The 14,224-nt window shown below is 63.2% G+C and overlaps 4 protein-coding genes across 7 annotated transcripts; 2 read left to right on the top strand and 2 right to left on the bottom strand.

The window, feature by feature from the left end:
- Positions 1–404: 404 nt before the first annotated feature.
- LOC127467451 (folate receptor alpha-like) lies at positions 405–3,536 on the bottom strand. Of its 2 annotated transcripts, none has more exons than XM_051779426.1 (5): positions 2,566–3,536; positions 2,274–2,427; positions 1,879–2,067; positions 1,669–1,804; positions 405–1,316 (listed from the first exon to the last, which is right to left on the bottom strand). In XM_051779426.1, the coding sequence occupies exons 1-5, from the start codon at positions 3,126–3,128 to the stop codon at positions 1,042–1,044; spliced, it is 1,317 nt and encodes a 438-aa protein (XP_051635386.1). In that variant the 5' UTR covers positions 3,129–3,536; the 3' UTR covers positions 405–1,041. The 2 variants fall into 2 exon arrangements, with proteins under 2 accessions (XP_051635386.1, XP_051635387.1); XM_051779427.1 differs by having other exon boundaries at positions 408–1,316; positions 2,274–2,424.
- Positions 3,537–3,673: 137 nt separating this feature from the next.
- ANAPC15 (anaphase promoting complex subunit 15) lies at positions 3,674–5,779 on the top strand. Of its 2 annotated transcripts, none has more exons than XM_051779450.1 (4): positions 3,674–4,326; positions 5,103–5,162; positions 5,234–5,371; positions 5,525–5,779. In XM_051779450.1, the coding sequence occupies exons 1-4, from the start codon at positions 3,775–3,777 to the stop codon at positions 5,570–5,572; spliced, it is 798 nt and encodes a 265-aa protein (XP_051635410.1). In that variant the 5' UTR covers positions 3,674–3,774; the 3' UTR covers positions 5,573–5,779. The 2 variants fall into 2 exon arrangements, with proteins under 2 accessions (XP_051635410.1, XP_051635411.1); XM_051779451.1 differs by having other exon boundaries at positions 4,135–4,315.
- A 110-nt stretch (positions 5,780–5,889) lies between these two features.
- TOMT (transmembrane O-methyltransferase) lies at positions 5,890–8,369 on the bottom strand. 2 transcript variants are annotated; one of them, XM_051779441.1, is made up of 4 exons: positions 7,621–8,369; positions 6,927–7,203; positions 6,585–6,781; positions 5,890–6,385 (listed from the first exon to the last, which is right to left on the bottom strand). In XM_051779441.1, the coding sequence occupies exons 2-4, from the start codon at positions 7,186–7,188 to the stop codon at positions 6,065–6,067; spliced, it is 780 nt and encodes a 259-aa protein (XP_051635401.1). In that variant the 5' UTR covers positions 7,189–7,203; positions 7,621–8,369; the 3' UTR covers positions 5,890–6,064. The 2 variants fall into 2 exon arrangements, with proteins under 2 accessions (XP_051635401.1, XP_051635400.1); XM_051779440.1 differs by having other exon boundaries at positions 6,927–8,369.
- A 163-nt stretch (positions 8,370–8,532) lies between these two features.
- On the top strand, positions 8,533–12,748 carry LAMTOR1 (late endosomal/lysosomal adaptor, MAPK and MTOR activator 1). Its single transcript, XM_051779453.1, has 5 exons — positions 8,533–8,640; positions 10,345–10,490; positions 11,096–11,173; positions 11,673–11,799; positions 12,120–12,748. Exons 1-5 carry the CDS (start codon positions 8,599–8,601, stop codon positions 12,210–12,212), a joined length of 486 nt encoding a protein of 161 aa, XP_051635413.1. The 5' UTR covers positions 8,533–8,598; the 3' UTR covers positions 12,213–12,748.
- The last annotated feature ends 1,476 nt before the right edge of the window (positions 12,749–14,224 follow it).

The following is a 14,224-nucleotide window of genomic DNA, read 5'->3' as shown; positions in this document are numbered from 1 at the left end:
CGGTACCGGGGGAGCACTGGTGGGGTCCCGGGGGGCGGAGCGGGAGAGGCACGGGACGGGGGCACCGGGGGAGATCCGGGGCGTGGGTAGGGCGTTCGGGAGGCACCGGAGGGACATCGGCAGGGGGCGGCGTCCGATGGAAGGGCAGCGGCACCGAGGGGCGTAGGACACCGGGGAGTGGGCAGCACCAGCGGGGAGCACGGGAAGGATGGGGAGCATCGGGACGTGCACCCGAGGGGAGAGCGCCGGCCCCGGGAGATGGAGAGCACCGGGAGGGAAGCACCAGGGAGGGGGAGCACCACCGGGACGGGGGCACCGAAGGGGCGGGCGAGGGCACTGGCGGTATGAGGGCACCGGGTAGCCGCGGGCCGCGGTGGGGCAGGACCAGGGCCAGACGGTCACAAAGTGGGGGCGCGGCCCTGTTAGGCACCAGAACCAGGGACATCTCCATGGCCCGGAGGTCGGGACGGCGGCACTCCACAGCTGGGAACAGGGGCCATGTGGGGAAGAGGACCCCTGGGGTGGGCTCCAGGCTGGCGGGACCCCCTCGACAGCTATGCCCCCACCTCGGGGTCCCCAGGATGTCCTCCCCCTTCTCCTCATCATTTCCCCAATCCCACCCTGCACACTCCAGGGTACCGGTGACCCCCACAGCCCTGGAGCTGTGGCAGATGCTGAGACACATTCAGCAATCCCATCCCCCTGGGCCCCAGTGGCAGGGAGCCCTGTGCCAGGCACAGTGGTTTCGGGGGGCAATGCCAGGCCACCAGGTGGGTTGTTACAGATAAATGGGGGTGATGCCTCACTTTGTCCCCCAAGAGAAGCAGGATCAGATACCTTGAGTCCCCCAGCCATCCTACTGCTTCCCACCGATGGACCCCTCAGCCCCACAGCACCCCAACACCAAGCAGGGCAGGAGTATTTATTCACCATCCACATGCCTGTGGGGGACACAGCTTGGGGACATCCCATGGGGGGGCACAGGACAGCTTGGCGACCCCCCTGACCACCCACTGCCCGCTCCTGCCTGCAGCCTCCTGCTCAGAGCAGGGCCAGGAGTGCGGGGGGCAGCAGGGCCAGCAGGACAGGGAGTGGGGGGCTTGGGGGAGCATCGCCACGGGCGTAATACTGGGCGACAGCGACGTTGGGGTTCTCCTGTGCGGGGTCAAACCACATCTGGATGCAGTGGCCACTGCCACGGTGGTGGGATGTGTAGCGGTAGGAGCCGGACCAGATCTGCTCGCAGAGTGCAGCCGCCGTGGGGAACACGAACTTGAACTTCTGGCACATGGCGCCCTGGGGACACTGGTTGGTGCCTGGGGTGGTCAAGGGGTGAAGTGGGTCAAGGGCTTTGGGAAGGGGGAGTGGGTCATTCCCCTGTGCATGGTATTGGGGTCCAGATGGGTCCCACTGGCTTTGCTAGGGGAGGGGGCGTTGACCTCAGGGTGGCACAGGGGCTACCATCCCATCACCCTGCACCCTGTGAGGACCCTCACCCCCGCCCTGCCGACCCACTCACAGGCACAGGGACCCTCACCAGGCTGCCAGCAACCCACATCACCCCCACCCCTTGGGGATCCTCACCCCCAGACCCACTCACAGCCACCAGGAATGGGGGAGGGGGGTCCAGCTACTATGATGAGTGGGTCCCTTGCGCCCCCCACTCACCTGAGGTCCAGTTCCAGCCCTTGTGCCAGTTGACCTTGCAGGTGACAGCATCCTGGCAATCCTCCCACCACTGCTCACAGTCCTCCTGGCACAGTGGCACGTCCCGGATCCGCTCCTTCCGCCAGGTGTTGTCTGCCTGCAGGGCCCCCAGTTCACCCCAGTTCACCCCAAGGGTCCCGTTGAGTGGGTGAGGGGGGGGTCTGCACTCACCTGGTCGATCCATGGCCCCAGGTTGGGGGAACACTCGTACAGACACGTGTCCTGGATGAAGTGGCGCTTGCACTTCTGTGGCATGGCCCCGCAGTGGTCCCAGTTGAAGTTGTACAGGTAGGACTGGTCCTCGTGGGCTTCCTGACTGGTGTTGGCAGTGCAGCAGGCATTATCCTTCCAGAGGACACACTGCACCAGGGCAGCCAGGGCTCAGCTTGGACCCACCAGGGCTCAGCTTGGACCCACTGGGGGTCCAGGGAAATCACCAGCGCCCACAGGGAGGTGACACTGGGTGATGGAGCCCATGTCAGGCTACAGACCCCCCTGCAGTCCATCCTGGTGACCCCACAGCGAGTGGCACCGGTGGGTGCTGCAGCAGCGGGTAAGGACCGTACCTGCCCGTAGAGCTGCCCCTCAGGGCCAGGCTTCTCTTTGTGGTGCTTGGCACTCATGCAGATGTTAAGCAGCGAGTCCCGTGTCACCGTCCCAGCGGTGGCAGCCGGCCAAGCCACCAGCACCAGCAGCGCCAACGTCACCGCCATGGCTCTGCTGGGGCGGCGGGGGGGGTGAGGGCGGCAGAGCCCAGGCACACAGTGACAGCGGGGACAAAGTCCCACACCGCGCACACGGGAGCGTGGCAGCACGTGGGCACGGCCCGGGACCACCGACGGGGGCTGGGGGTCTTACCTGGGGGGCACCGGGAGCCAGGACTCTTCTCTGAGGGGGTGCTGGGCTTCAGGTGCCAGGGGGTGAGCACAGCTCATCTCAAAGGTCGTGGTGCGGCACAACCCTTGGCCACTGGTCACGGGACGTGGGGACACAGCAGGTTCGGCAGCGCTCTGGGCGCGGAGGAGACGGGGCACCGCACCCCGACACCCTGCTGTGTCCTGGGCTGACCCTCGCGCCCATCCCGGCCCCCCCAAGCCCTGCACGGAGCCAGGATTTGTCCTGCTGGCGCCAGGCTGGGGCCAGCGCCAGCCAAAATCTACCCGTGGCTGTTTTGCCGTCCCTCCCGTGGGAGGCGGCTTCATACCCTGACAGCAGCTCGAGGGGCAGGACCTAGCCCCTGACACTGCACGGTGCCCGTGACTGCCCTGGGGGGTAAGAGATGGTCCCCGGGGGGGGGACAGGTACTCCTGTGGGGTCACAGATAACCTCGGGGGGGGGCAGGTACCCCTCACTGACACCATAGATACTCCCGATGGCCCTTGGGGATGTGAGTGGGTAGATACCCTGGGGGGGGCAGTCATCCGTGGCTCAGAGGGGACAGAAACCCTCTAGTGTCAGACATGCCCTGGGGGGGGCAGATACCCCAGAAGGGGCAGATACCTCCAGGTTCATACATGATGGGGAGGCCAGACATGCCCCTGGGGTCCCAGATGCCCTGGGTAGGGGGACAGATACTCCTGCGTGGGTGTCAGGTACCCCGTGGGGATCACGGATCCCACCCACAGGTGACAGTTGTCCCCAGAGAAGCAGATACCCTGTGAGGATCACAAATATGCCCCCACTGGGGTCACCCCCAACCGTGGGGGTCACATATCCGCTGTTAGTCACAGATACCCAAGGGGGGCACAAATACCCCCATCCATGGGTAACACATGCCCTGGTGGGGGGGCAGATGCCCCGTGGGGATCACAGATACTCTATAGGGGTCACACATGCCCCATAGAGGTCACAGGTACCCCATGGGGCTCACAGATTCCCCTTGAGTCACAAATACCTGTGGGGGTCACAGATACCCCTCTGGGGTCACAGATGCCCCCAGGGGTGTAACATATCCCCGGGGGGGGTCATGGATACCCCTGGGGGGTCACAGTTTCCCCCGGGGGTGTCACATATACGGGGGGGGTGGTGTCACAGATACCCCATTGGGGTCATAGATACCCCCGTGTGATGTTACATATCTCCGGAGGGGCCACGGATGCCCCCATGGGGGTCACATATACCCGGGGGTGGTCACATATCCCCTTGTTGGGGTCACATATCCCCTGGTTGGTCACATATCCCCCTGTTGGGGTCCCCGCTGGGGTCACGGACGCCCCGGGGGGGTCACATATCCCCCCAGAGGTGTCACATATACCCCCATCGGGGTCCCATGTCCCCCGTTTGGGGTCACGGGTGCCCCGGGCCCGCTCGCGCGGAGGGCGGAGCCCCCGCCTGTCAATCAGAGCTGGCCCCGCCCCAGCCGCCGTTCATGCCGCGCGTTGTGGGCGTGGCCTCTCCGGACACACACACACACACACCGCACATGCGCCGCGGCCGGTTCCGGTGCGGCGCTTCCGGGTCGGGCCGGCGCGGCCGCGGAGCCCCCGCCATGGCCACGCTGTTCCCGTCGCTCCTGCCGCGCCTCACCGAGCCCCTCTGGTTCAACCTCGACCGCCCCTGCGTGGACGAGACCGAGCTGCAGCAGCAGGAGCAGCAGCACCAGGCCTGGGTGGGCACCAGGTGTGGGGAGCGGGGAGCGGGTTTGGGCCTGGGGGTCCGGGGAAGCGCCCCCCGAGCGGGCACGTCCGCGGGGCATCGCGGGGGTCCCGGGGCACGGGGCTAATGAACAGGCTGGTGCCGAACCGGGGTAACTGCAGAGCCCCCGTTATTTAACGGATCGTCTCCCGGGAGAGGCGAAGGCCGATCTCTGACCCCGGTAACTCACAATGCCCGCGCCGTGAGCGCGGTTCGGTGCGGCGGCGTCCCTGAGTGGGGGGGGAAAGACATCTGCTTGATTAAAGTTTTTAAAAAAGCAATTTCTCGGTGATTAAGTTATTATAATTAAGTAAAACAGCTTCAGTCAATTAAAACCCTAGCACCTGGGAGAGGTTCCCAGTCCCTCTGGGTGGGAGGTCCTGCGCATTTTAATTGAGCTTTAATTATCTGCTGCGGGTGTGTTAGTCTGGCTGAGCAGATACCTCGAATTTGGTTCTCTTTTTTTGATAAAAAAATAGATAAACTTAGTGTTTGAGCTTCTCATGCCACACATGGGGACACCCCCAGTCCCCTCACCCCCAGGGTGTCCTTGCTAGGGAGTGCAGGCAGCTGCCTGCAGCCACTGTTCACTCGGCTGGGCACAGGCAGGGGGATCCCAGTGGGAGGAACAGGGCTCCTCGGGCAGCTGCCAGCTGGGAATAGTCGTGGTCAGGGAGCAGCGTGAGCCGGCAGCCGAGCGGGGAGTGCGCGGGGTGTCCCAGAGCTGCCGGGGTGCTCACCCGCCTCTCTGCCCTCCCCAGCTCCAGAGCATTGCCGAGAAGGACAACAACCTGGTGCCCATAGGAAAGCCAGCGTCCGAGGTGGGTGTGTGGGCAGGGAACTGGGGGGGTGCCGGGGGGCTGGCGGGGCCCTGGAGCTGTCGTGTCCACAGCACTACGATGAGGAGGAGGAGGAGGATGATGAAGATGATGAAGACAGCGAAGAGGACTCTGAAGATGACGAGGACATGCAGGATATGGATGAGATGAACGATTATAATGAGTCTCCTGATGACGGGGAGATCAATGAGGTAAATAGCGGGGCTGGGGGCCCCACTGCAACCCCAGAGTAGGGGATATGCAGCGTGTAGGAGCCTGAGCTGAACCTCAGAGGAGTTTCTCCTCCACCCCTCTCTCCTGGGTCCCTGCTCTGATGGGGGATCTCAAACCTCTCCCTTTCCCAGGTGGACATGGAGGGGGCAGAGCAGGATCAAGACCAGTGGATGATCTGATTCTGCCATGACCACACCAAACCGGAGCTGGGGAGAGCCCTTGTCCCCCACGGCTTTGTGGGGCAGGTCAGTGAAGCTCCTCCTGCCATGGGTGCTGTGTGGGGGCCTTGGAGCGGAGCCCCTCTGGGGGAGCCAGAGGGGCAGCTGTGGCCCAGCACATTGGGGCTGACACGTCTTTTCTAATAAACTCAGTTTACAAGAAAACAACCCCAAATCTGGTGTCTGAGGCCACCAGGGCAGGCAGGGGCAGCCATGGGGGTGCCACGCGGGCAAGGGCAGGGCTGCTCCCCACCATGCTTCCTCGGGCCCTCTGGCAGAGCTCCCTGCAGGGACACGGGGAAGCAGCGCAGGCAGGAGCCACTCAGGGAGCGAGTTTCCCCCAGCATCCCCCCCACAGACCACAGCAGCCAGCACATTTCCTGCAGAGCCCGTGTTGCAGCCAGCGTTGCAGTCAGTGCCCGTGGCAGCGCGGGGCGGGAGCTCGTGGCCTGGTCAGCGGGCGCCGGTGTAGCGGAGCTCGGCCACGCCGTCGGGGATGGCGCGGAAGTACTCCAGGCTGGCCCGGTGCACCTTGCAGCGGTACCTGCCGCAGGTCTTGGCGTACTGCAGGAAGTGGGGCGCCCCAGGGAAGAGGACGTTGTCGGCCAGGATGGTGGCCCCCTCAGCCAGCAGCTGGTGGCTCTCCAGCAGCCGCAGGTCCCGCAGGTAGCAGCGCTTCCAGTGATCCATGAAGACGAAGTCGGCCTTCATCAGGCCGTGCTTCTCCCGCAGTTGGGGGATCACCTCCTCTGAGGGGCCCACGATCAGCTCCACCTGCGCCACAGCACTCTCAGCCCCTGGGGTGCTGTGTCCGGGTGCCCACCCACCACCCTGCTTCACAGAGTGGTGAGGGGTCCATGTGGGAAAGAATCTTTCTCTTCCCACAGATACCTCCCAGCAGGTGTCACGGTCCCTGCCCGTCTCCCCCCCAGTATCAGGCGCAGAGCCTTTGCCCCAGTGCCCGGGCGCTCACCGTGTGCTCGTCGAAGCCGGCCAGGCGGATGACCTTCTCGGCCACGGCGGCGTGCTGGGGGTTTCCCTCCACGGTGTAGAGACGGGCGCCCGGGGGCAGCCCCTGTGCCAGCAGCACGGTGCCGTACCCGCAGTAGGTGCCCAGCTCCAGCACCCGCAGTGGTGCCCGCTCCAGCAGCAGCCGCTCCACGATCCGCCCTGACACGGCACGTGTCTGTCAGCACCCATACCAACAACCGCAGCTGTGCCAGCGGGGCCGTGACCGCACCAGCACCGTCACGGCCACAGCAATGGTGCCGTGGCTGTGCCCGGTGCAGCCTGTGTGGGCAAGGGTGGCACTCACCTTTGGCGGGCCCCACACAGCTGAGGTGCTCGCAGTGGTAGCACCACTGGTCGAAGGTCTGCAGGATGTGGTGGGGGTCCCCGGGGATGGCGTGGGCCAGCAGGTACTGGAAGGCGCGCTGTTCCCGCGTGGTGCCGGTGAGCCGGTCCCGCAGCCAGGCCACCAGCACGGCCCGGTACAGCAGCACCAGGTAGTGCCGGTACCGGATCAGCAGGGTGACGAGGAAGGGGAGGAAGGCCAGTGCGATCGCGGGAGACACCATCACAGGGGAGCGAGGCTGGGGAAAGAGCCCCCACCCGGGGGATATGGGAGTGGGGGTCCTCCCAGGGTGCAGCCCCACAGCTCCCACTCGTGCCACGAGTTGGCTGCGCTCTGCACACCCTGCAAATGTCTCTGCTTGGGCTCTGGTGCTGCTGGGCCTGCAGGGCTGAGACACCCTGGGATGCTCTGGGGGTCCCTGTGCCAGGTCTGAGGGGTGCTGGGGTCCCAATATTGGAGTCTGCAGGACTGGTGTTGTGGGCAGCATTGGGCTGCTCTAAGGGGCAGTGTCCAGCACAGCCCCTCGTAACCCTCCTTGGCCCAGCTTTGCTGCCCTCACCCCCCCTATCCTTCCCCACAGCCCGCTCCCCACACCCTGAGCTGTTGGGGGTCCCCAGACACAGCAAGAGGACAGGGCCGTGGGGGTGGCACCTACCTGTCCCCACACTCCAGATAGGCAGAGGTAGGCACTCCTGCGTGGGGCCCTGCTGCTACTCAATTATTGATGGTGTCACCTTAGCTGCAGCCACCACTGGCTCGGGTTACCAGCTCATTGGGGCCAGGGCCAGGCTGGGGCTGTGGGGCTGCAGGAGCAAGCCTGGGCCTGGGATGCTGATGCAGTGTCAGCTGGGGTCCTGACACTCTTGTCTGGGGTGCCAGTACTGGGGTTGGGGTCCCCAAACTGGGGGCTGGGGCCCCAGTACTGGCATGCTGATACTGGCAGCTGTAGTCCTGATACTGGAGCTGGAGTCCTGTCACTGGGGCTGGGGCCTGATGCTGACGCTGGGGGGCCCCAGCACTGGGGTTGGGATCCTGATACTGGAACTGGGGTTCTGATACTGGGGCTGGGAGCACTGGGAACAGTAGAATCAGTGGAAGCACTGTGGCATAGGGAACATCGGTGTACTAGGAGCATGGGAACACTGGGAGCATGGGGGCACTGGGAACACTAGGAACGGCGGCAACGGGGCCACTGAGAACACTGGGAACACTGGGAGCATGGGAACACTGGGAACATAGGGGCATAGGGAACAGTGGAAGCACTGAGGACGCTGGGAACACTAGGATCAGCGGGAGCACTGGGGCACCGCGAACGTGGGGACAGTGGGAGCACTAACAACAGCGGCAGCACTGAGGGGGCACTGAGAACACCGGGAACGCAGGGAACGCTCGGAGCACCGGGAGCACCGGAAGCGACCGGGGGGGGGGGGGGGCCACTGGACGCCCGCACGTGACCGCGCGCGCAGGGCCGCGTGACGCAGCGCACGCGCGGGCACCGCCCCCTCCACGTGACGCGGAGCGCGCGCGCTCCCGGCGGCGCGCGCGGCCTGTGTCGTGTCGCCCCCGGTCACGTGGGCGGGTGACTCGGCGGTCACGTGGTCGGCGGGGCCGGGCCGGGGCTGCCGCGCTCGCCATGGGCTGCTGCTACAGCAGCGAGGCCGAGGCCTCCGACCAGGTGGGGACAGGGGCCCGGGGGGGGCGGCGCCGCCGGGGAGCCTCGGCCCGGCACCCCCGGGGCTGCCTGAACGGGGGGGGACCGGCGGCGTGTGCCCTCGGCGGGGCCCGGCCCTTCCCCGCTCCCGGAGCAGCCTCCGAACGCCCTCCCGCTTTGGCCGCCTCCGTGTCACTCGTGCCTCGCGTGTGTCGCGCCGCCCGGGGTGCCCCGGGGCCGTGCCGGAGCATCCCCCGTCCCGTTCCCCCGTCCCGCTGCCGGTGCGAGTCCAGGGCCTCGAGCGGCGCCGGCGGGAGCAGCGCCAGCTTTTCCCGGCTGGGCCGGTGCAGAATTGGGGCTGTCACCTGTCCCGCGAAACTTAATCCCCGGGCGGGATTCGGGCTCTGCCCGTGCCTTGCCAGGGAGCTCGGCCCCGTCCCCAGGGCAGCCCGGCCGGCGGCTGGGCCGTGGTGCTGCCGCGGGGAGGGAAGGAGAGGGACCTGGGCCAGAGTATGGCAGCGGCAGGGCCCAGCTGGAGGAAGGGGAGAGGGAGCTGCTGTCCAGGCAGGAGCTGGAGATGTCACTGACTGGAGGAGTGGAGGAGTGGTTGCATTCCCAGCTCACCCTGGGTCACAGGCTGAGCACCCTCTCAGGACAAGACAGACAGTGAGGGGCCAGAGCATGTCCAGAGGAGGACAACAGAGCTGGGGAGGGGTCTGGAGCACAAGTCTGATGAGGAGCAGCTGAGGGGGCTCAGCCTGGAGAAAAGGAGGCTCAGGAGGGACCTTCTTGCTCTCTGAAACTTCCTGACAGGAGGGTGGAGCCAGGTCGGGATCGGGCTCTGCTCTCAGGGAATAAGGGACAGGAAAAGAGGAAACGGCCTCAAGTTATGCCAGGGGAGGTTTAGGTTCGATATTAGGGAAAATATCAAAGAGGGGTCCAGCCCTGGCACAGCTGCCCAGGGCAGGGTTGGAGTCCCCATCCCTGGAGGGATTTAACAGACATGTGGATGTGGCACTTGGGACATGGGTTAGTGTTGGCCTTGGCAGTGCTGGGGGAGCTGTTGGACTCAATGGCCTCAGAGGGCTTTTCCGATTTTAATGTTCCTGTGATCCTGCTCTCCTGGGGGTTTGTGTCCGTGGTCTCTCTGCTGGGCTCTTCTCCCGGCTCCTGCGGCGCTGCTCGGCCAAGCCAGAGGACTAAGGCCTGAGCCACAGCTCTGCACCCCTGGACTGAGTGGTGGGATGTGCCCTGTTACTCTGGGAACCCCCCACCCCCTGCTGCCCCTGGGCTGTGGTAGGTGGGGTTCACCTGGCCCCGATGAGCCCCCGGCTATGCCGGTGTGGAGACCAAAGGCTGGTGGGATTTCTGTGGTTGGGGGTGAGGCCACTGTAGGTCCTCGATAGCTGCCAGGTTTTGGGCAGGGCGGTGCTGGCAGTGGGCTCCTGCCTGCAGGATTGGCCCCTCCAGATGTGCTTCCACACGCTGCCTGATTTCAGCCACACTTGGTCCCTTCGTGGCCATGGGGGCTTTAGCTGGAAAAAAGCAAAGGAATTGGGGAAGAGGAGTCTCGCCATTGCCTCAGCAGAGCCGGGGCTGTGCCGGGTGACACTGGGGTGCACAGGAAGCCCTCCTGGCAGGTGGAGGGTGAGATGCACCTCATCCCTTGGGGTGAACGGTGCTGGTGTGGGGGAGCCGGGGCTGATTCTCCTCTTGCCTTTCCCTCAGGAAGAAGAGACGAAGCGGCTGCTGGAGCCGGCAGCCAGCCCTCCCAGCAAGGTGCTGAATGGAGCGGAGCAGAGCTACCACAACCTGCCCTCGGCACGCACCGACGAGCAGGCCATGTTGTCCTCCATCCTCGCCAAAACGGCCATGTAAGCCCCAGGCCACGACCGCCCCAGTGCCAGCACCGCGGGGCGGGCAGCACACCCTGGGCACCGCGCTGACCCTGCGACGGGCACACAGCTGGGCGGCTGCCTGGCTGCGGGTCCCACTGACCAGAGGTGCTGAGGGGAAGGAGGGAGCTGTGGCAGAGCCCCCCACGTCCCTCTACCTGTAGACAACCCCCTGCCTTGGCTTTGAGCCCCTTGGGGACACAGAGATGAGAATCCATATGTGAGGTGCCCCTTGGGCCTGGGTAGCCCCCTGCTCCAAACCGGGATGAGCAAGTGACTGCATGGGGATGTGGAGTGGATGGCTGGGGGGGCACCAGCACTGTGTCCCCTTCTGGGGAGGCTTCCCCTCAAATGCCCAGGGGCAGCCTGGGTGGGAGGGCTTTGGGATGCTCATGCTCCCATGCCTGGCACACTCATGTCCAGCTGGCATCATTCATGGGGTGAGTTTGGCCTTGAGATGTTTGTTTTGGGGTGCTGGAGCGTGCTGGATTTTGGCTGCCCTCGTCAGAGGATGCTCTGAGATGGGGAGGGAACTCAGGGGGAGCAGTGAGCCTGCAGCGGGACCCGCTCTTGTGTCTCTGCAGCAACATCATCGATGTGTCGGCAGCGGATTCCCAGGGCATGGAGCAGCATGAGTACATGGACAGAGCTAGGCAGTACAGGTGGGATCTGCCCCTCTCCCTCGGGGTGCCCGCAGTCCCTCACAGCCACGTCCCTGGGCAGGGCCGCAGGGGTTTGGCCTGAGGGGAGTGAACTCGGCACACAGTGGGGCTGCCCTGCCAGGGAGAGCAGCATGCAGCCCCACGCCTCTGCCCTCCCAGCACTCGGGGGAGGCCCATGGCAGTGCTGGCAGCAGAGCCCAGAACAAAGGGCTCCTGTGTTCACCCGGCCCTTGGGGCAGATGGCAGTGGGCTGGATGTGACTGCTGCTGCTTGAAAGGTGTACTTTCAGTAGCTTCCAGCTCTCCCAACACAGCAGGAGCTGGAAGCTCTCTCATCCTCTTGCTGTGGGGAGCAAAGAGGGCTGGATGCGGGGAGTGTGGCAGCACTGCTCTCCCTCCCTCCCTCTCCCTCGGGGGTGCTGGGTGCCCAGGGGTGCCACACCCATCTCCTGGGTCTCCCTGTGTCTTGGCACGGTGCTGATGCTGCTCCCCCCTCACAGCACACGCCTGGCCATGCTCAGCAACAACCTGACGCACTGGAAGAAGCTCCCGCTGCTGCCGTCTCTGACTAACCAACCGCACCAAGTGCTCGCCAGCGACCCCGTCCCCTTCGCAGACCTGCAGCAGGTGAGCCGGGCCGGGGTGAGTCCTGGGAGCCTGCAGTGTTCCCCGTCCTGGAGGAGCAGCATTGCCCTCCTCACTTGCCCAGAGCCGTGGCACGACTTGTTAGTGCTGCCTTGTTAGTGCTGCTTTGTTAGCTGACTTGTTACAACTTGTTAGCTTGTTAGTGCAGGTCAGGTTTAAGGCCTCGATAGATCTGGGGGGCAAAGTCCAGGACAGGTTTAGGACTTGTTAGGGCTGGGGGCTAACCTCCCGCGACAGTTTCTTCCGGATAAGCGGGAGTTGCAGGAGCCAGCGGTGACACGGCCGTGTCCTCGTGCCCGCAGGTGTCCCGGATAGCCGCCTACGCCTTCAGCGCGCTCTCACAGATCCGCGTCGACGCCAAAGAAGAACTGGTTGTACAGTTTGGCATCCCCTGAGCCTGCCTCCAGCACTGCCGCTTCACCGCTTTGGGTTGTTTTGGGGTTTCTTTCCCATTTTTTTCTCTTTGTTTCCCTTCCCTCCCCATGGTGCTGCCACGGAACTTGGACAGATGCCCTGTTTCCTACCAAATGCCAAGACGCCCATCACCGGCACGTCGAGCCCACCTGCATTGCTCGAGGCTTTCTCCTCCTCGTGGGTGGGTGGGTGTGGGGAGGGGGCCGTGTCACCTGGACGCTGCCTTGCACAGGGATGAGCACAAAGGGAACAACTGGCACAAGGAGGCCCCGGTGTGGGTCAGCACTGTGTGCCACGTCACCAGGACAGGTGGGCTGGAGCCAGGTGGATGTGATGCTCTGCGTGGGGCCTGGTGGCTCTGACAACCCTCTCTGCTCATTTTTACATGTTTAGACCTTTATTTTGGGTTGTTTTGTTGTTTGTTTGTTTGTTTTGTTGTTTTTCTTTTTGTTTTTCTTTTTTTTTTTTTTCCTAATTATTGTTTTTGGCCACAGTAGATAAAACCATGTTCATCCAGTGCCTGTCTCCGCTGTTCTCTGCTGGCCATGGCATGGATGTTGTGGGAGAGCCCAGGGGGAGCTGTGCTGTGGTGGGGAGGGGACACACATCCCACTATTCCTTGTCACCATCATGACCCCTGGGGCCAAGAGGATGCCCCTGGGTAGAGGACGTGCGATGACCCACCCTTAAGGGGAAGGAAGCACCAAAGGTTTTTAAAGGCTCTTGGTCAAAAGGAACAACAAAAGTCAGAGGGTCTGCAAACAATCAGAAAGTTTTATTAGTAAATGACACATTGGGCATGGAAATTGGGGGGTACTTTTTTGTGGACAGGTTTTTCCCCACCCTAAAGATGGTTTTCTGGCTTTCTATGCAAATTAGTTATCATGCACAGTCTGTTCTTTTAGGCCTTTCTGGAAGTGGGTTGGAGGGTTTTGGTGGTCCTAATCCCTTTTGTATAGTCCATTCCCACTTCTTGGCCTCACTCCTGTGCTTGTGCTGTAGTGTGTTGTACTTATCTCCAGGAGCTACAACAAGGATGTTTGTCCCAGAAAAGTGCTGCCCTGTCTCCACCTGGCCCCTTCTCCAGCCACATCTTATGGTGTATTAATATCCTTGGTTATTACCAACAATTCTTGTCTTGTTATTACCAACAGTCCCTTGTTGGCTCCACAGCCATCTGGTTATCAGTGTTTGAGACGTGTTAGCCCCTTCTGGGGATTGAGAGCTCAGTGGGTCTCACTTTGGACCCCTGTTTATAGGGTTGTTAAAGAATGGGCTTTAGTCGTCATAATTTTCTATCCTGGCCACGATTTGAGTTGGTGACTTTCTTTGAAGGTTCAGTAACAAAAATACTACTCCACTCAGGTTGTTACTCCAGGAAGAAAAGTAGGTTTCTGAGGCTGTTAACAAACAGATGCTTGTTAGACACCTGTTAGATCCTGGGAACAGGCTGTTTCTGATAAACCGAAGCGAGGCTTAGCCCAGGTGCTGTTCATTAAGGCTGAGGCTTAACTAGCATTTCCCAGATCATAGTGTGGCCTGGGTCGTGGTGTGGAGGCACCACCACAATCCACACTGTGACTAAAGTCAACTTTTCTGGGCCTCTGCAAGATGATGTAGAGCTGTGAGCACAGGGACAAGCCCAGGACCCCCCTCAAGCAAGGTAAGGTCCCACTAGTGGGTCAGGGCACGGTTGGGGGCTGGTGAGGACCCCTGCCCAGCTGGCACTGCGGAGCAGAGTGGGGTGCCTGCATGTGACACATCCCCAGAGTCCCCCACGTGTCCCGTGATGCACCGTGGGCTTCCATGTACTCCTTGCTCTGCCTGTGGCCCCACACGCTCCCCTCCATGGGCACCCCAGCGCCCCTTGTGTGTCCCCCCTTTGGAGTGGGGGCCTGAGACCCACGGCCCTAAGTGTGTCACCGTGCCCTCACGGGAGCCTCTTCCCCACGACCCTACGCATGTCCCGTGGCCCCCGGAGCCCTTTCCCGCA

The sequence above is a fragment of the Manacus candei genome, unplaced genomic scaffold, assembly GCF_025592945.1.
Source record: "Manacus candei isolate 608988 ecotype Guabito, Panama unplaced genomic scaffold, ASM2559294v1 h1tg000014l, whole genome shotgun sequence".
Lineage (NCBI taxonomy): Eukaryota > Metazoa > Chordata > Aves > Passeriformes > Pipridae > Manacus > Manacus candei.
This window is presented reverse-complemented; position numbering and strand designations above follow the sequence as displayed.